The sequence below is a fragment of the Manacus candei genome, unplaced genomic scaffold, assembly GCF_025592945.1.
Source record: "Manacus candei isolate 608988 ecotype Guabito, Panama unplaced genomic scaffold, ASM2559294v1 h1tg000113l, whole genome shotgun sequence".
Classification (NCBI taxonomy): domain Eukaryota; kingdom Metazoa; phylum Chordata; class Aves; order Passeriformes; family Pipridae; genus Manacus; species Manacus candei.
The window spans coordinates 2,218,036-2,237,992 of record NW_026138161.1 but is presented as its reverse complement, the minus strand read 5'-3'; the positions used below and the strand labels follow the sequence as shown (position 1 = coordinate 2,237,992).

At 39.8% G+C, this 19,957-nt stretch overlaps 1 protein-coding gene across 3 annotated transcripts in view; it reads left to right on the top strand.

Annotated features, from left to right (window-relative positions):
- Positions 1 to 648: 648 nt before the first annotated feature.
- ESR2 (estrogen receptor 2) overlaps positions 649 to 19,957 on the top strand; it is a 37,931-nt gene continuing 18,622 nt past the window's right edge. For 2 of the 3 annotated variants that reach the window (XR_007900202.1, XM_051769882.1), the window contains exons 1-4: positions 649 to 853; positions 4,242 to 4,714; positions 8,938 to 9,113; positions 11,856 to 11,972. Coding sequence is in view for 2 of the 3 variants with exons in the window: in XM_051769882.1 (XP_051625842.1) it covers positions 851 to 853; positions 4,242 to 4,714; positions 8,938 to 9,113; positions 11,856 to 11,972 (769 nt within the window). In the remaining variant the exon portion in view is untranslated. Of the gene's footprint in view, positions 854 to 2,461; positions 2,941 to 4,241; positions 4,715 to 8,937; positions 9,114 to 11,855; positions 11,973 to 19,957 lie in introns of those variants that run through there. The other variant, XM_051769883.1, reaches the window with a different exon arrangement.

Here is a 19,957-nt window from a genome sequence, read left to right as displayed (position 1 = left end):
AGAACGACTTTCCTTTAGTGATCACTTTTTTCAGAAAATGATTCAGTTTATTGTTGCGGTGAGTTGTGTAAAATGTAACTTAACAGAATATTAATAGAATGCTCCACAAGATGACTGAGGGGCTTCAGCTGTGGGGTAGTGGAACGAACCCTTGCTGAATCACCTCTATTTAGGAGAATGATTGCACTTTAATTTAAGCCTAGCGGAGAAAAAGGTCATCTTGATTCTCTATTGCAAGAAGTCTTTACTCAAAATATATATAAAATTCCAAGTATGTTGTAGTGTATGTTGATGGAAGGGTGCCCGAGAACATCCATCACTCCCTCGTTTTTTGCAATGTTGCATTTTTCTAGGAAAAGCTATTGTATTATGTACCCAAGCAGGCTATAAAGCGTGGCACCCTGCCCTCTCTACCTATTTTTCCCCCTTCAAAAACTAAAAAAAAATATCTCTAAAAACCAACCAACCAAAAAAATTAAATTAGTTTTTTCACACAAGGCTTTTAAAGGGATACTTGGTATAAGTAATGTGCAATAAGTGGCTTTTGAGTTTGTTCAAATAGGTCAGATGGCTTAATTATTTACCCATGTGTCTGTTTGACTATGACATCTAAACAGGTTCGTGTCCCTCATCTGCTGTGTCTTGCACGTTCAATTGTTGTAGAGTTTTTTAAAGACAAGAAACCTAATTTTTTTTTTTTTTTTTTTTTTTTGTGGAGAACATTGATAACATCCTTTTTTTCCCCTACATCATCCCACATAGCGGTGTCATCTTCTGAGTGCTGGAGACGATGGAGTTGTTTTCTCTTCTGTCAGATGTGAATCCTGCCCGTAGTGTCTTAGCTCTGTGAATGGTAAGTGTGACTCAAGGAACTGGCCAGAGTGGCTATTTATTTCATAGTGGCATTTCGCTTGTTGAATATCTTGCTAAGCTAAACTGACTTAAGTGGTTTGAAACATTCTCAGACTCCCAGAAGACTGGAGTATAAAAATAATGGACACCTGGTTTGTTTCTGTGTTTGGTACAGATCTAGTGCAGTGCTGATAGACTGAGTCTAAATAATGTGCTTTATAGTTGAATCTTGCTTTTAAAATCCTTCTTCAGAGTAAGAGGTAGTGTTGGGACAGGACTTCACTTTAAGTAGTAGTTATTTTCTGTTTAATGAATAGTACCTAAGATATGAGGACATTGTACCAGGATGGAACAAATTTATTAGCCTGTTGCACTATTAATTGTAATCCTTGTCTTAAATGTGGTTGTGCTTCCTTCTGAGTTACTGGTGTTAGTGGAGTTTGTTTTCTCCGGCCTCAGATCTTGAGATCTGGCTTCCTCAATCTTCAGTCCTTCTTTAAGACACACAACTTCACAGTCCAGCAGTAATTTTTTAGGACCTTCTGAGCAATAATGGACAATTTTATCACTTCCATTTTATTTGTGAGGCTCTGGGCTTCCCATTTTAAACTCTCTAGATATAAGGAAGTGTGAACTACGTGATCTCATGTAGATCCATAGTCTACTGCGGCTAAACTATTTCTGCTACCCAAGTTAATTATCTGAGGCCAATGCTGTTATTTTTTCACTATATTACAGCCTGCTGAAGATCATGAGTACAGTTTTCTTTAACCTCCTGGACCCCAGAGTCCCTTCTCTTGTAAATAAGTCATAAGCAGTATGTTTTTCAGGAAGGCTGTACTGACATCTCGTGCTTGTGTGAACTCCCATCCCTAAAACAAACCTCAGTCTTGCTTCTGGTAACTTCTCTGTATGTTGCTAAATACTGTGTGTTGCCCTTTGGAGAGAATATGTCCTTCTGTTAAACAGGCAGTTACTCTGCATACACACACTAGTGGATTCCCTCTGCAGAAAAACATGACTTAAATCTCAGCTGATTTCAGTTCATAGAATTGTGTAGTAGCAGCTCTGTGTTCCCTCTGCTTCTACAGCATGTATTTTCCAAATGCTGGGGAAAACTACACAAACAGTTGCCTGCTGCAAAATCTGTTGGAGTATCACAGCAGAATGTGTCTAGCTGACCCTAAGAGAGATGTTGTAATGTTGCTCAGGTCCTTCCTTGCAAAGGGTTTGGGGGTCCCCTGCAGTGGGTGCCCCTCCAAAGGGGGCAGAGGGACCCAGTTAGCACAGACAGCTTTTGCTGGATATTCTGGGTGCTCTGGCAGAGTTTCCATGCACATCCACAATACATGCAGCCTCTAAGATTACAAGGAGTATACAGCTTTGCCTACACAGAAGCTTCCAGTGCATATTGAATCCAGTGTGCTCACTGGGCCCACTTGCAGTAACCAAAATACTCCCTAGATAATTTCTTAGTTCCATCACTTGCTGCTGAAAAATTGCCCAGGGTTACCTACCCTGTAACCTGGGAGTGAAAGCACCTTTGGGATTGTCAGTGCTTTTTGCAGTGAAATTTGCAGGATGCTTGGTTTCTCTTAGAGGAGGCTGTGAAGCATCTGGTGGGGGCAGATGAAGCCTGTAGGTTGTGTGAGGGGTGAGGTCAGATTCTCCTGCTTTGACTGCACTGGAGTTCCAGTCCAAGAACTGCTGGACACAAACAGCTGCTAAAATATCTCACTTTCCTGTTTCCCACAAAGGAAAAAACAGCAGCTGGGACTGAAGTGCCTGAGCTGATCTAAATGAGTTCCTGGATATTTCTACATATATCTTCAGTTTCATAGACAGTGCAGAGTGAGACAGGACTCTCAACTATCCATTTTAGTCTAAAAGACTATTTCTTACATTTTTTGTTAATGATTCTACTCTCAGTCCTCACCCTAGAGGAGAAAACCGTGTTAATTGCCCAAGACTGCATACTAGAAATGTCATCTGGCTGAGAACTTTGGGGACAGGGAGGTTGTTGTACTTCAGCAAACTTGTGTTTGAATCTTCCTCATCTTGCTTTTTGGTCATGTGAGATGAAAAAAGGTAAGAAGATTTAGCATCTATACCTTGGCAACCTGAGAAACAGCAAAGCTGTGGGTGACTGTTTAATTATCCAGTGATTTTTTTGTGTTAAGGTCTTTTCTGTAAAAGTACACTGCAGTATCAGATTGAGGGGGCTGGAACTTGATATTTTGGATACGAAATTCTTTTGGATTGCAAACTATGTCTCTCTTCAGAGCTGGAATGAATTGCAGATGAAACTTTTAATGAAGAATAAAGAAAAAAATATTTTTAAATGTCACTGTGAAGTAATGCTTCCAGGACAGGAGTTATGTTTTGGAGGATGCTTTTGGTGGGCTTTTTTTTCTTTTCAAAATTTTTTTCTCTCTTAAATAATTTGGGTATACCTAAATCTGGCAAAGAGTATTTACTGTGGGTGTTTTAAGGTCTCTGTTTTGATAGCTGAGTCAGATGAGAAGAAGGATGGGGAGTACTTGGGATGGGGATGGAGAGTGGCAGAGAATTAAAAAACTTCTGGACCTTATGAAATCACTGGAGTTGTGTTGTCAGCTTTGGAAATATCTGCATTGTGTGACTTCTGCTTTTCTAATGGCTCTGTTCAGAGGTGCCGTATCGAGGGACCTCTCAGTGATGAAGTTGCATTGCTGGCTGACATCCATTACACGTCTTCCTCCTCTGTGGAGAGGGATGTGCAGTGGAGTTCTGGGTTTGGAAAGTATAGGGGATACATGTGTGCGTGCTTTTTTTCAAAATATCTGCTGTTACATGTTTGTGATGGAAAAGGGAAGTACCCTGTAGTACAAGGCTGAAAACTGTAGTACAGTTACAGCAGGAGATGATGAGTTATAAAGAGTTGATTTCTCCTCCATAACTGTGGACCACAGGGTAATTTTCCTTTTGATGCAGCGTAGTTTTACCGTGGTTGTAACAAGTTACTCCTGTTAAGATTGAAGTTGTTACCTTCATATTTGTTTTGAGCTTTAAATAATTTACTTATTGTAATTACTTACTAGTAATTACTAGTAATAGTAATTACTAGTAATAGTAATTACTTACTAATTATTGTTATTATTTTTTAAGGGACTCTGAACTCAACATGTGTCTTAGCCTTTATTTTTTTAAGGATATTCTAGAAAGCTTTCTTTTTCTTAAAGGTAGTAAATTTGTACATTGATTAAGAGCAGTTTAATCTGTTTTAACAAGACATTTTTATATTTTCTGGTTTAGTGGTTCCTTTTTTCTTTTAGATAAAATACTTAATACAGAGCTTCTTACTTTTTTAATTCTTTCTTTTGTTTTTTTTCCATACCTTATCTTTTTAGGATGAATATTTAAACAGCATCCTTCAACCTTGCTTCAAAATGTCCCTGTGTGCATCTTCTCACAAGGACTTTTCTCAGTTGCTGCCTCTTCAGGATATTGGATGCAATAAAACAGAAATCAAAAACTCACCTGCTGGTGTCATCTCTCCAGTTCCCTACAGCTGCAACCAGACCTCGTTGACAGCAGAGCACAGTCCACTCTATATTCCCTCATCTTACATGGAAAACCGACACGAGTATTCTGCAATGGCCTTCTGCAGCCCTGCTATGATGAATTACAACATTGCCAGCAACTTTGGGGATTCAGAGAGTGTGGCTGTGAGGCAAACCTCGAGCCCCAGTGGGCTGTGGTCTGCTCCTGGCCACCTCTCCCCTCTGACACTGCACTGTCAGTCCTCACTGCTCTACGCAGAGCAGCCCAAGAGCCTGTGGTGCGAAGCGAGACCGATGGAGCCAGTGCTGCCCGTGAGCAAGTCAGTGCTATTTGGTGCTTTAAAACTTTGCTGAGAATTATTTATAGCTTCTTTAGTTTAAGTCTTTTTTTCCTTTTACGTTTAGCTTCTCTCTTGGTCCCTCTGAAAAATGAAACAAAGCCAAAAAACCTCCACCAGATGCCGAATCAGTCCTGAGTTTTGTGTCTGTTCTTTTTTTTATGTAACCTCTGAAATGAGATTTTTTTTTTCAATATCTCCTTAGAGAACTATACACCAACACAAAGCAGTACAAACACCTTCAATGTGGAAACAGTTTACTCTGTGTAAACATAAGTTCAAGACTGCTAGGTACTACTTTGTGTAGCAAAAATTAATTTTGCTCTTGCAAATTTTGAGTGAAAGAAGTAAAAGTTCATTCTTTTTTCCTTTTCATACAATGTTGTTTGAATTTCTTTTTATCCAGATTTGATTTTTTTCGTGTTTTTTTTTTTTTTTTAACTGCATGTCATAGTTGTGAAGGCTTTTCAATAACTTGAAATTCAAGGGAAATGTTTTCTTTGCTCTTTGGTTTTAGTATGAACAGTCACATAGCAGCATGCATCATGTTAAAAGGGGGCTGCTACTGAAAAAGTCTGACTTTGTTTCTTGTTGCTGTTCTCAACTGACTTTGTAAAGGTGTTGTGAACAGCAGAGTCAGACTAAATTTTCAGCTGACAAGAAACTCTGCAAAAATATGTTCTCTTTCCACACATTTACTCATACTGCAAACCTTAAGCAGTGTGTAAATCATCAGCTGAAATTACTCCATTCATGGGCACATTTGTTGGATGGATAAAAGCTCAGGATGTTGCAGGTGCTGTTCCTGCTTTAGCAGCTGTATTTTTATTCGTGGGGCTCCTTATTTAACTTCAGCAGTCATTTTAAGTATGAAAAATAGCGTGTCCTGGCAACAGTTTTAACTCAATTGTTAATAAAGGATTTGTGCTATTTGGAGACTACCCACATTTGTACTGCAGTGGGTGAACTTTAAGCTGTCTGCACAGGACTAAGGTATGGGATCCACATCTACTTCTGACTTGTAGGCTGCACAGACCTTCATCCCAGCCACCTGACTAGTCACTACTTGGAGTTGGCAGAGAGTAGCAGGCAGTTCTGGAGTGTGAATCTACTTTCAGTGTAGGTGTGTGGATAGAGAGACACTGTTTGGGTAGCACTTACACACAGAAGAATTCCCTGAGCAGCTTTGATGTGAATAGGGATAACATGCAAACTCTTCCCACTTTGGTTAGGGTTCCAAAACTTTGACAGCCCTCGGAAGGCTGCTGTAGGTTAGTGTTTGGAACAGTTGGAATAATCCAAGAACTCCTGTCTGATGCTCTGCAGTGCCCTCTCTACATAGACAGAAGGGAAGCCAAACCTGCCACACTGGAGTTTAAATAAATAATTCTTCTGCTATTTGTATAGATGTATGAGGACTATTGCTCATGTAGCTCATGATGACCTCACAAAGAGAAACCAAGAAAACCTGGAGTATAATTTTTTTCTCACAGAATGGTTTGAGTTAAAAGGAACCTTAAGGACCATCTAGTTCCAAGCCCCCTGCCATGGGCAGGGGCACCTCTCACTAGACCAGGTTGCTCAGAGTAGTAGGATGACTAGTAGCAAATCAATTACTAGTTAATTTTTAAAAAGTCTTAATTCTTTTTATGGAAACTTAACATCTCTATATAGAAACCACAGAGAGGAATACAAGGAGGCATAAAGCGATAAATCTTTTTCCACGTGGTTCCTCAGTGGCAGCCAGGGTAAATCCCCCATTTTCCTGCATCCTTTGGTGCAGGAGCATTGTGGGCATCCAGCCAGCTCCTGCCAACTCATCTGGAGGACCTGGCAGCTTGTTTATCTGCTGAGAATTCCGAGGTGCTCCAGTCCCAAGGGTGCTGGGATGTGGTCTCTAACCACGCGTGGGGATTGCTGTTGGTGTGGACACTCTGCCTGATCCTCCGAGTCTCGGGACTGTGTCCCTTAAAGCTCTTGACTGTTTGCTGGTTCTGTTGTCCTTAAAGGCATTGGTAACAAATTGATGGGGTTTTAGCCTCCTGCTGTGCCGCTGCAGCTGTCGCAGACGGGCGGCTCTGGTGCCTGTTTGGCACGCAGGAGGAATTTGTTCCAGATGGTTCCTCTGCGTCCAAGCTGTTTGCCACAGTCTGTGGAAGTCTTCCAGCTTGCATGTGTGCAGAGTAGCTATCATTCCACCTTTAAGTACGGAAAGAAAAAGTGTTTTTTAAAAACACTTGTCATGGCTGGAAGGTAAAAAAGCAACGCTCCTCACTGAGTGTTACAATCTGTGCTTTTTCTTTATTTTCATCCATAACATCTCGGTCCTTTAACGAGGGCAATAAACATCACTCTCCACAGCGTATCAATCAGTCACAGAGAGGCTCTCCAGCTGATTTTGAGTCTTTTCTGACCCTCACAATTGGATCACGATTCCCAAGTAAAGCTTAAAAATATACCTCTTTTACTAATGTGAAATGCAAAATTACTTTTGCTTCCAGATACAGGGAAATGGGAAGGAATAGCAACGTTTTTTCCTCCTTTCATTAGCAGCATATTAAGCATATGTGATACAATCCCTTTACTTTAAAGGAGAGATCCCCCTCAGTCTTCCCAGCATGGCAGAATGGGAAACAACTCAGTGATTCACCAATCCATTAATGGGGGAGCGTGTGTCATCGGAGACTAAGCTTGTTAAACATCTAAACACTCTTCTGCCCTGCAATATCTGAATGAATTAATGTTGTAAAAAAATCTTTCAGTAACTCAATTGTACAACAAATACCTTAATTTTTCTGGTTTGAAATTTGTCCAAGAAACACCATTTTTTCCTGTTCAAATTTTCTACTAGGAAATTGGAGCACGTTCTCCTCATATACTTATGAACTTGGTGGTTTTTAGTTGGCATGTAGGTGTGTTTGTCCTTACCTCCTGTCATGAAACCAGCACAAAGTCTACTTTTAATATATTAGTTAAAGTCTCTGACAGCACTTGCAACATGCTTCCAATGTTCTGTTTAAACTTGCCCTTGTTCTATAGAAGTCATAAATTGTGCTACCTGCTGTCTTATCCCAGCTGATTTTATTTCTCCTCCCTAACCCTGCTGGAAAGTGGACGAGGTAAATTCTAGAGTTTCTAAATTCTGCCTCTGTGATTAAATTCATACCTATAAATTGACTATACACCTTTCCTTCTCTCAAACTGCTGCTGAGAGTTTGTCCATGACACTATTTGAAGGCATAACCTGCTAAAACCACCAAGAAAATGACATCCAGATAAAAAGGATACAATGGATGTACTTCCTATACCTAAACCCCACATTACTGATAATCTAAGTTCCTTTCCTCTTGCTGTTTGTTTACAGGACCCTGGTGTCAGGAATTGGCTGTTATTTCATGTTTTTATCCTGTTTTCATTTTAATTCAGTCACTAAGAATAGTTACTGTTTGTTGGAATTATTTGCAACGCTTCAGGAATTTGTATATCTTACTAATTTATACAGAGCAATTTTTAATTTTTTTATGAATGAAAGTATTTTATTAATTGCATTTCTCCATTATTTTTGTATTCAGACTTCCATTTATTTAGCATTTGGGTGACCAATGAAGAGAAAACTTTGACTAACATCATGAGTCAGTCTTGTGGGCTGAGATTCACATCTCAAGTTATTTGTCTCCAGAATGTCACTGAATGAATAAAACCTCATGTAAAGGATTAAATACTTGAGAACATATGTGCAACGTAATTTTGCCTTACTAACAGTACAAACTGCAGCTCTGTTCGTTGTAGCATTTATCGTGTCAGTCTGAGCTGTCTGAGTTCTCATTTTCCCTGTGAAGCTTCCGAAAGGCAAAGTCCACTGGCTTCACAAATTCCTGGACTTGCACATTTTCAAGAATTCTTCAAGATCCGTCAGCATTCCATATGATTTTCCCAGGGTTCATGTGATTGACATATCAGCAGTCCAGTTCTATGCCTTTCAGTATTTTAGAACTTTATAGTCTCTCATCACTGAAAGCTCAGGGACCAGACTACATGCTTTAAATTACCTTGTCAGAAAAGACTTTACAGTGTTTCACACTATCCTGTGTTCAGAAATGAGACTCTATAGAGAGAGAATAGAAGACAATGGAAAACTATGAAACTCTTTGTAGTGCAGGTTTAATTTCTCCTCTTTTATAACAGATGTTTTTCTTTTCTATCAGAGAAACGTTAAAAAGGAAAACTAATGGCAATGACTGTACAAGCCCAATTGCAAACAATCCTGGCTCAAAAAAGGATGCCCACTTCTGTGCAGTCTGCAGTGACTATGCTTCAGGATACCACTATGGGGTCTGGTCTTGTGAAGGCTGCAAAGCATTCTTTAAAAGAAGCATTCAAGGTAGGACAATCGGCTTTTGATAATGTTGCTCAAATAGGTTGTTCCATATGACCAGGAGCTGCAGCAGTGGATCTACTAGTAATGAACTGATCTGAAATTCTGGGGCATGATGCTGTACTCTGAAAAGAGAGCAACATGTGATTTGACTGCTCTGTCTTTTGGCTCTGATGTTATCAAGATCTGGAAACATTTCAGAGGGAGCAATTGATTTCTTTAGAGAGGAGGTGGAACACATAGCACGGGAAGGCCCCACAGCAAAGTCCTGGGTGGGTGGCACAGCAGACCCGTGAGTGTAATGACAGTTTGTGTCCCAAGATAGATGTAGTAACTGTGAATTTGTTGTCACAGACTCAAAGTAGGCAACTATCTGGAAACTTTGCTTGCCAGGAACTACTCTTAACAAGAGTATATTGCCCAGAGCTGTTGAGTCATAGCGTATAATAATATCTACACACTATGTAGGATATAAAAATATGTGTAGCACGTGTTAGGCACTAACCTGATTATTGTTAATACTCATGCCTCCACCACCCAGGGCCTAGATTGCCATATCTCTTACTCCACCAGATCTCTCAATCTAAGACTTCCACTTCCATGTTTAAGTTCTTAAATATTTCTTATTTAGTTAAACTTTGCTGAGTGGCTGCAGTGTGAATGTAGGGCTTTATGTTTGCTGTCACAGCCAATGGAAGTCACTTAGGCACTGTATTGCAGCTTTGGAGCACTGCATTTCTTTAATCTTGGTCTATTTAACATGTTCTTTGGCCTCATCTGGGGCCACTGGGTGGAAAACTACTACTGACATTGGATACTATATGCGGATACCAATACAGAAAATCCTGTCATTTTTTTGGTCTCTAATGTTCCCCTTCCTCTTCTGCCTGCAAAGCCTTCAGCAATCTTCAGATATTTTCTTTTGGCTCAATACGGCACAACTGGTGTCAGCACGAGAATCAAATGTAATTCAAAACTTGTTTTGCCTTTTCAATTTATTGTGCAACTTCTGTAAACTGGTGCAAGTGCTTTAGACTTTTAAAATAACTGAAGAGAACTTTGTCTCCAGTTTGTCACAAATGGAGACTGAATTTGATCTCAAAGTGTTTTCTGTCAAGTAAATGATTTGCCTGCTCTGTGTTGCTCACATGTGCTTGGGCCGTCAGCGAGTTACCCACTGTGGTCCTTTGTACACCTCAATATACCCTGTCAGGAAATGGTGTTTGTAATTCAAATAAAAGAAACTCAGTTCTTGGCATAAAACACTACCAAACCCTCAGCTGAAACTGTTGTTATGCAGGATATTCCACATCAAAATGAAGAACTTCTGGGCCTACCATAGACCAAAATCTCAGGCTAATGTCTGACTAAAATTAGATGGGATGACTGAGCAACTGTGTGTGGTCTCCTTGGCTTGTCCAGGCTTGTGGTGTAGTCTGTTTGTCCTCCATTGCTGAACATCTGCCTGCAAGCTAAATTATCCCAAGGCCACGAGAGTTTTAAATCACTTTATATTCCTCTATGCTTGGGTTACGGTGCAACAGAGAGCTTCCTCCTCCTTTCCCCCCATGTTGTGTGAAGAGAGATAAACAGTAATTTGTTTTTCAGTCATATCTGCCAGTAGGAAATGGGACAAACTGTAACCTGATGGCTTCTTTCTAAAATTGTCAGTTCAAAAATTCAAGGTTAAAATAATTTTAATTTTGCAAGGAAATAGTCACAATGGTTCAGTTAAATAATTACTCTTGGGGACCTGAACTCCTGGACTCACATCAAATGAAAAAAACCCACTGTAGTAGTTGTATTTTTGCCTGATCTATTCTTATAGTTTGGAAAAAAAAAACAACTTAGAAAACAACCTGGGAGAAAAGACATTAAGAAATGTAAATGACTGAATAATTTTTGAATCCTTTGGTAATTGCTGCAAGAGATAGTTCCAGTATTTGACAGCAAATTATTAGACTGCATTTACAGCAGGATCATACTCAAGTCCAGTTTACAGTAATAAACCTTTGGACCAGATTATTGATTAATGAGATACAACAACGTAAAGAGATTCGGATAGGAATGAGGTGAGATGGGAGAGAAGGAGAAGAGAATGAAATAAGAGAAACACTTTTCCAGAATATCTAAAAGTTATACCTTCTACTTGTGCTTTTCTTTGTACTTACAGTATGCAGTATTTCATACCAGTCTTTCTCTCTTGGGCTTTTTTTTTTTCTTTTTTTTCAATTAACTTTGGTCCAGGGTCAATCCTCCCAAGGCTTCTTCATTCCTGGAACTCACCACTTCAGAATTCAGTAAATAGAGCTGTAGTTTACTTAAATCTTTGCAGGACTGAAGCTGTCTGCACCGCTCTTTTCAACTCTGCTGAGGAAAAAAAAAATTAAAATCTAGTATCTGCCATCTGTAGAGTCCCAATATACAGTATGAAGTTGGAGGTTGGGAGCACATTTCCACAAGAGTGTATGTTCCATTTTCAAAAATGAGTTAGTGTTAGAAGGTGCTTGGTTATCTAACAGTCATCACTATAAAGCTGGGCTATGTTGTCTGTTTAATTTTGAGGCCACAAATTGATGTTTTAATATAGGATAAATATGCTTTTTTTTTCATCAGTTAAATTCATGGAGCTTAGATATATGCATGTGAAAAAGCCGAGATGCTTAAAACCAAGAACATTCCTGATTTGGGAGATGAGGAAGAGAGATGGTTGGAAATGTTAAACTTTCCCTTCTTGTTCTGCTGCAGGACACAATGATTACATCTGCCCAGCCACCAATCAATGCACAATAGATAAAAACAGGCGCAAAAGCTGCCAGGCATGCCGGCTACGGAAATGCTACGAAGTGGGAATGATGAAATGTGGTGAGTTTTGCATCTCTGTGTTATTTCCTTGGGGTTTGCTGGCTCTTTTTTTTCCTTCCCTTCAGCCAGTTCTGTATACAGTTTTTCCCGCTTTTTTTTTCTTGAAATCCTGAAAAGGCACAACAGGCAATCAAGGCAAGGCTTAGGCTGGTTTTATAGGAAGGAATGCACTGATTCTTAAAGCAGGAGAAGACTTTTCAGAAGAAAACCTGTGGGAAGGGGCAAAGTGTAGGTTAAGCATGTGAAAATCATATAACCTCGGGAAGGCAGGTTACTTTCCTGCTGTGTTCTACAGAATGGGAACCCAAGACCTGCTACTTCCTGAGCCTCAAGTCAAACTGAAATCCCTGCTTAATATGAGGTAAAACAGCCTGTGCTGTGCTCTGCTGTTGAATGTACTAAAGGAACAGCAGTGTCACATCAAAGCAGTAGTTAATTAACTCAGTATTCTACCTCCAACAGTGGCAAGAGTGCTTGCCTTGGGAGGAGTGTAAGAATGAGAGGACACCTATGTGAAACTACTGCTGACAGCTCTCAGCTGGGAACATGGCAACTTTTCCACTGTCCCTCTATTTAACCCCATGAATTCTTAGCATCTACAACATCCCTCAGCAGCTTGACTACCCATCATGTGAAGAACCAGCTCTCTGGGGCAGAAATAGTCAACAACCACTTCTTATCACTGCACCACTCAGAATTATCCAGTCTTTTCTGTTACTCCTATCTTCTATTTAGAGTGATGTGACCTCAATGTATTTATACATTTATGGATGATATTTTAAAGGTTACTTTTAAGAAGAAAATAATTCGAAAGGTGTTTCAATATCTAGCATATGTTCATGGTGAAGGTTTGCTGTTTCTTATAGATTCCCCAGTGTACGTGATAGAAACAGGCTGGGAAAACATCACGTAGGAACAATGGAGTGGAAAGGAGAAGGTCACTGTGCTTGGCCCTTCATTAATGCATCTCATTTAATCCCATTTAATGTAGATATCTACTTCTATTTGAAGGCTAGGCACTGTTTTCATCCTCCCACTGCTTTGATCTGAAGGCTGCTTGAAGAATATGATTCCTTTCATTAGGAACATTCTTCAGAATTCCAGCCTGCATTTATTGCTGGACAGTGATTGCCTTTTTGTTCTTGTGGCAATATTGTCTTTTAGCTTAGAGGCTCCTCTTCTCTTTATTGTTAATGACCTGGTTGTATTTAGGGACTACATCATATCCCCACACAGCCTTCTTGCAAAATAGGAAAGTAGACAGAATCTGGAAGTCTTCAGAGTAGCTTGTCCCTCAGTTGGCTCCAGGTGGAGATAACCCAATTTGCACTTGGATGACCAGAATCATGGGCAGTATTCCTGTGAACTCTCCTCACTGCAGTAGCATCAATACATTTCTGTTTCTGCAGGAGCTTTTCTCTGTGCACAGCCCAGGATTCTCTTTGCCTTTTTCATGGTAACATCATGCTGGCAGTTCTTAATCACACTATGATCTGTTAAGATTGCAGCCTCCCTGCTCATTTCTAGCTGATAACTCCCAGTGTAGAACTGCAATTTCAATTGCTCCTTGTATTCTTTTTGTACTCCTGAAGTACATTTAGTTTCTCTTGCTCAAGTCAGATGGTTCTTTCTGTGTGAAGCTCCTGTCTTCTCCTGCAGTGATGATGCATCTCAACTTCATTAGTGTTTTTCATTAAAATGGTCTTACCTCCAGAAAGGAAAGCTTACAAATAAGAGTCCCTTCAAAACCTTACTTTCTGAATGGTGCCACTGTCTTTTGTTCATCTTTATGACTGAGAATTTTACTCAAAGTTTTCCAATGGAGGTTTTGTAAAGATGGATCCCAGAATGATGTCATAAGGTGGACCTCCACAATACTTGCCTTAAATTAATCCTTTTATTCTAGTTGTCCAGAAAGTCCTGGTTTGTGATTAGACTTCATAGGCACTATGGTACTACAAGTATAAATTATAGATTGCACTCATGTTGCCTGTGTTCCTTTTAATCTTGCCACATATTCACAAACGTTTTCCTACAATAATGAATATTTAAAGGACATTAATGAGTATGCCAGAAAAAGAATGGCAGATTGAAACTATAACAGGAAAATAAAAGGAATTGTATTTTTTTTTTAAAATACTTTTTTTAAATAGTGGCACTGGAATTTGAAACTCTTACAAGTTCAATTTGAGAGTCCAAACAATTTAATTTCAGAAAAAAGCACATAGAAATTACTCAGAACTGTCTGGGTTACCTGATGAGTTAAGGGGCATCTGTGAGTAAAGCTGATGTATGGACACATGGTGACAGACATTTAAACCAGACAGATTTTAAGGCTGCCTGAAATATAAATGCCATTTCCTGCAGACCAGAGCGATTATCTTTCAAAGGTTTTCTTGTTAGAGCCATGCTTTAATACCACTTTTTAACTGTAGAAAACCATAAAAGAATACACTTTCTTTTTTAATGAAGGCTTTTCCCCATCTCTGTTCCTTTCCCAGGTCACTTAGTGAATGCCTTGATTCACATCTGCTAAAACCCTGGATAGGATAGAATGGTTTGTAAGTGCATTTTTGCTCAGTGGAGACTTGTCCAGCAGAAGTGATAAAAAGAAGTTCAATTACCACTTTGCAGTTTAGGAAAGCTCTTCATAAAAACTCTGCACCACTTAAATAAATCTTTAGATTTATTAATATGCTTATTTTGCATATTATCGATAGACACCTTGAGAAAAAATACACACACAGGTATGTGTGTGTATATAACATAAGTTTCTGTGTCTAAATGTAATTAGGCAGTACATGCCATCTTTAATACAGTAGGAGGCAGTAGAAAAGTGTTGCTTTGGAGTTTCCTGGTCTGAAATTCTCTTGAATGTTGTCACCTTCATAAATGTTGAGAATTCAACCCAACAAGCTGCAGGTATTTCAGCAGAGGCCAGCTTGGGAGTGCCTTGTATTAAGGTGATAATGGATTTTCTTACAAAATACACCATCATTGCCAAAAACAAAATGAGGGTCTTAGACATTACACCTGCAAATTTCTCTGCAGGAAGTCCATGTTCCCTGCTGTTCCAAACAAGAAAGCTACTGCTAAATTTTGGCACTAGGACTACTAACAATGGTAGGAAAAAATAATTATGAAAAATTACACTGTTACCAGGAACAAACAAAACAGAAATACTGCAGTAAACTCTGCCCAGCAAACTTTAAATAAAACAGATCAGGATAAAACTGATCTTCTCCCGGAACTTTCTGGCGTTTACCTGGGGAGCTGAAATGGGCAAAGGCAGTGAAGGAGAGGGGATTTGATCATCACTTTGCTATAGCCACTCTTGGAGGAGCTATGCTCTACTTTGCTTTTTTGCTTCCTGAGGCTCAAATAGACCTTCTTCCATAAGGAGTTTTCAGTTTCCCTGTTCAACTAGACCTACCTTTTATTCCCCTCCTCTCCCTCACTCCTGTATCTTTTCCCCCATGTGTCTGCTCTCAGGTGTTGAAAGTGTTCCAAAGACAAAGCTCCTTTCAGACCCCACCCTGCCCCAAGTGGGGAGGCTGAGGGGCCACCAGAAGTGATGGAGAGATGCTGCCCTTGAATATTGGCATCATTTGACAAGTTTGGAGAAAGAAAAACAGATTTCCCTGTGGACTGGTTCAGTTCAGGATTTGACTCTTTCTCCTGCTTGTGGCTGCCATGTGCATTTGAAATATTGTAAGGTACTTTCCACACAGAAAATAAGTGGGGAAAAAATGTTTCATGGCATTCTCTGGACATCAGATGTATTAATTGCACTTTAGCTATTATAGAAATTACTGTAATTTCAGCTCATGTTCTTATATGCACACAGCAGCCAGCAGCTTCTTTGTCAGCAGCTCTGCTGCATTTGCTTTCAAAGGTGACTGGAGAGATAATGATTTACTAATGTGTACTGGAGCCAGTTTTGAGCTCAAACACGTACAAAAACTGATTATAACATATTCAGTGGTAGAATCTGCAGTTGCTACTGAACTGGTTAGTTACATAAGCAATTGCCAGGGACAAAAATCAGTATGAAGAGCAACTTGCCATGTGGCTACCCACCATATCAGACAGCTTTTGTGATTTTCAGAGAATTTGTAAAGCAGGAGTTGCTTGAAAAATAGTGTGTTTCATTGCCAGTAATACGTGTTGTGGCTTGTTCATGGGTAAGTGAACAACAGTCTCATTTTAATGACTTTTTTTTCAATGTGCCTTATTTCTTATATTCTTTTGATCATTTACTAGTGCGGTCTGTGGTGCTGTAGCTCAAGGTCTTGCCCTTGGTCCAGCATTCTCAGCTGAATACAGCTATTTTCTTGCACAAAATAGCTCTAAATAAGGAGAGTGTGGTAGGAAGAATGAGGGATTTGATCATTTTGCACTTCTGCAATTGCCTGAATTACCTTGGTGGGAACGAATATTAGCTATTAAGTACTGTTAGGGAATTGGTGGTAAAGGCAGAGATAGTCCTTAGTCTGGGAAGCTGAATTTTATTGCTTTGCCTTTACACACTGATCCACATCTCTGTGTCTAGTTAAGCCAAACATTAACCTGGTTGATAATTATTTATAATATATAGTTTTCTAATCACTTAGGTCTACTGGATGCTAGTAGATGTATAGGTAAAATTTCTAAGTCCTGCCTAAACTTTGGATTTGAATAGAAAGCAAAGAAGTTCCTTTACATTGTTGAAATGCATTGTATTAATTAGAAAGACTGCTGTTTTCTGCTGTGTAGGTTGACTAGCAAGCTTAAATCTTGTTTTCTTTTTCTTTAAATACAAGCAGAAAAAAATTAAAGTGGAAATAAGTGAGCTGTGTTTCATGCACGCTGTTCAGTGAACGAGCCTTCACCTGCTTTGGAAATATATGTTGATTAAAAAAGACGAACAATAAATCAGAATCTGCTTTGGTTGGATTTTCCCCTTTTTTATCAGTAACTATATTTTCTTTAGTAACAAGTTTTTTTATGCAAAAATGTCATAACACTCCTAGTTTGGCTTTCTGCGCCGGTAATGTGATAATAGAAGATGGTTTTATGTTTTAAATGGAGCACTATTTTTTTATAATAAGTACTGGTAGTATATGAAACTTGATTTAGTTGAATAACTTAAAGTAACTTAAAGGGGATTGCTAGTTCCCGCTAAGAACCCTCCACAAGTACTGAGACCTTTAATAACATCACAGGATACTGGACTACTTTTTAATTTATTTTTTTTTAAATTTAATTGTTTTCTTTCATCTTCATTAAAGTACCTGGTCATTTACCTGGGTGTTTATATTTTGGATAGGCTGCAAAATGTTATTTGAAGATCTTCACAACACTGCATTGGAAAGGATAACTCATATTGTGGCACCAAAGGCCTGATATTTTCAGTGCTACAGAGAAATGTGAGTGACAGCATAACAGAGCTGATCAGAGTCCCAGAAGAGCCCACTTGGTTCACTTCAGTGCCAGGAACTGATCTAGGGTCAATGAGCTGGTTGGAAGTGCTTTCTTGACCACATGTTGCTTCTGGCGAGTGTGTCCAAATTGCTGGAATTTCTTCCTTATTGTGTCATCAGGCATCTGCTCTTCTCTCCAGTTCCCTCTTCAACTGGTTATCACTTTAGATACAGTCCTTCACTGAACAACTTTCCCTGTGTTTAATTAGTAGACTGATATTCTTGCAAATTCTTTTGGGGGGTTTCACAGCTCCCCCAGGTACTGGAGAACAAAAACTACACATCACACAGCAGTTTGTATTTTTTCATAGCCCAAGAAAATTTCTTCTCTGCCCTGTCTATGGCTTTTAGTCCCTCTGTTATTTTTCTTGTTCTGTCCTTCAAGATGGCCACGTTCAATGTGTTTCAGCTTTCTAAGTAGTGCAAACAACATGCTGTATTTCTTCTTGGTTACAGCCTCTCCCATGCAGACTACTATGGAAATCAGAGCCATGGCTCTCCCTAGGCAGAGCACCTGATACCTGGGCATTTCCTCATCTGTCTCCAGCTGTACTTTCATTCCAGTTGCTTAGCTCACTGTTGACCTTTCCTCTTCGTCTTCCGTGATGGAAAATACATAATTTCTGTGCATTACATTACTTCAGAACAGTCTGCAGCACACTGTGCCATTCTAATGTTTTTTGGAAGCTGACAAATCACTTCGAGATTTTCCTCTTGACCTTGGTGCATTAGTCCAAAAATGAGGTTTAGCACAGAGTTCACTACATCATCCAGGTGTCTTTGTAGAAATTAGTCTGTGCCTCACTGACCTTTGACTCTTTCAGGAAGAAAAGGATTTGCACAGACAGATGGTTGAAGAAATTGCTCTGTGACTTCTGTAGTTCTGCAGATAACCTCTTTTTGGGTATCATCATCAAGTATCATTTCATGAATCTATCATAAGATAATGTCTCAAGTTCCAATTGTCTCTGCTGGTATATTATCTTTCCTTAACTGCTGTTCAGCTGCTCTGGCAACTTCTAGGGAGTTGTTATTAGGCTAAGCACTTTGTTCTACCATTATTTTTTCCAATATCCTGTCTGCATTCACCCCATTTCATTGTACCCATATCCCTTTCAAGGATGCAAAATCATCCTTGCTCCAAACGGTGCAGACTTTAAGCTGGACTTCCAGCTGAAAAATACTTCCAGTTCCAAATTTCTTGTTCCACTTGCATACCTCCATACCTGAGGGTCTGTTCATTGAACCAGCTTCCCCTACTTGTCTTCTCCTGTCTTGGATTTCTGGATAAAGTGTGTTCTCCAGTACTGAGAACTTCTTTAATGGTCATCCAGTTTTCTTTTACATCTGACATGGTTTACTGAACAAGCAGCAAGTGAGGGTGATAACCACATGAAGTTGAAAGGTCCACATTCCAAAAGTTCTGGCACACTCTGTTGGTCCTTGTCCAGTATTTTTAGTGCCTTCAGGTTGTACCTGAGTGGCCTTAGCATCTCACCTCTCTCACAGATTGACTCAAATGCTGTTTGACAGCTGCTGAAGGCATGACAGGACTATGACCTGAAAAACCATCTCATCTGAGGAACCTCCACCACTGAGGGTCTGTATTCATCCAGCATTTAATTAGCAAGACAAAGCCTTGTCAACAATATCTGAAATTAAATTTTTTGTGTCCCCATTGCTCTTTTTTTAATTTGGCTTATGTTTGGACCTCTTTGCTAACTGAAACCCAGGACCAGAACTGCATTGCCTGGTTGGACAAGTCATGGTCTATATAACTCTGGTGGATAGGGATGAAGAATTATAGGAATTGCTGAAACCAGTAGCTTGACAAGGGAAGCTGCCACACTGCCGTGTCCCCAGGTCCAGGATAAAGTCTGAGTGAGAATTGTTATTATGCAAATGCACACACAATACCTGCATCCACAGCCAACCATGCAGACCACAACAGAGAGAAAACACAGCAGTCATGTGAACACAAGCAGTGAAAAATATGTGTACTTAAACATTATGGATCCTTCCAGTAGCTGGGTTTAGACAGTCAGTCTGTCAAACAGTTGACCTATGGATCCCCATCTCTCCCCAGCTGATGGCTGTGGGTCTGCAGCCTCACCCCATTTGCTGATACTCAGCCCTTCTTCCCCAAGAGCAGTCACAGAAACACAAGGGTATGGCTTTAGACAGTCATTCAGTGTTATCCAGTAGCTGGTCTGTGTATCCTCTGTTCTTCCAGGTATCTCATGCACAATCTGTCTTTTGTGCATACACACACACACACACAGGTCTCTGAGTATCACCCTACCAGTAGCTGCCGCTCAGATCCTCTTGACTTTCTAGTAGGTTTTCTTGGAATGCCTGGTCCCTCCAGGAGAACTGAAAAACCTTTTGTTTTGGCTTACATGCCATGTGTCATGGCCGGACCACAGGCTGATCATTCTCCTTTGACAGACCTGAGTAACCTGGTCAGTGTGCTTGTTGTCTCTGTTTAGGCTCTTGGGGTTCTTCCATTTTCATTGTTCCTTT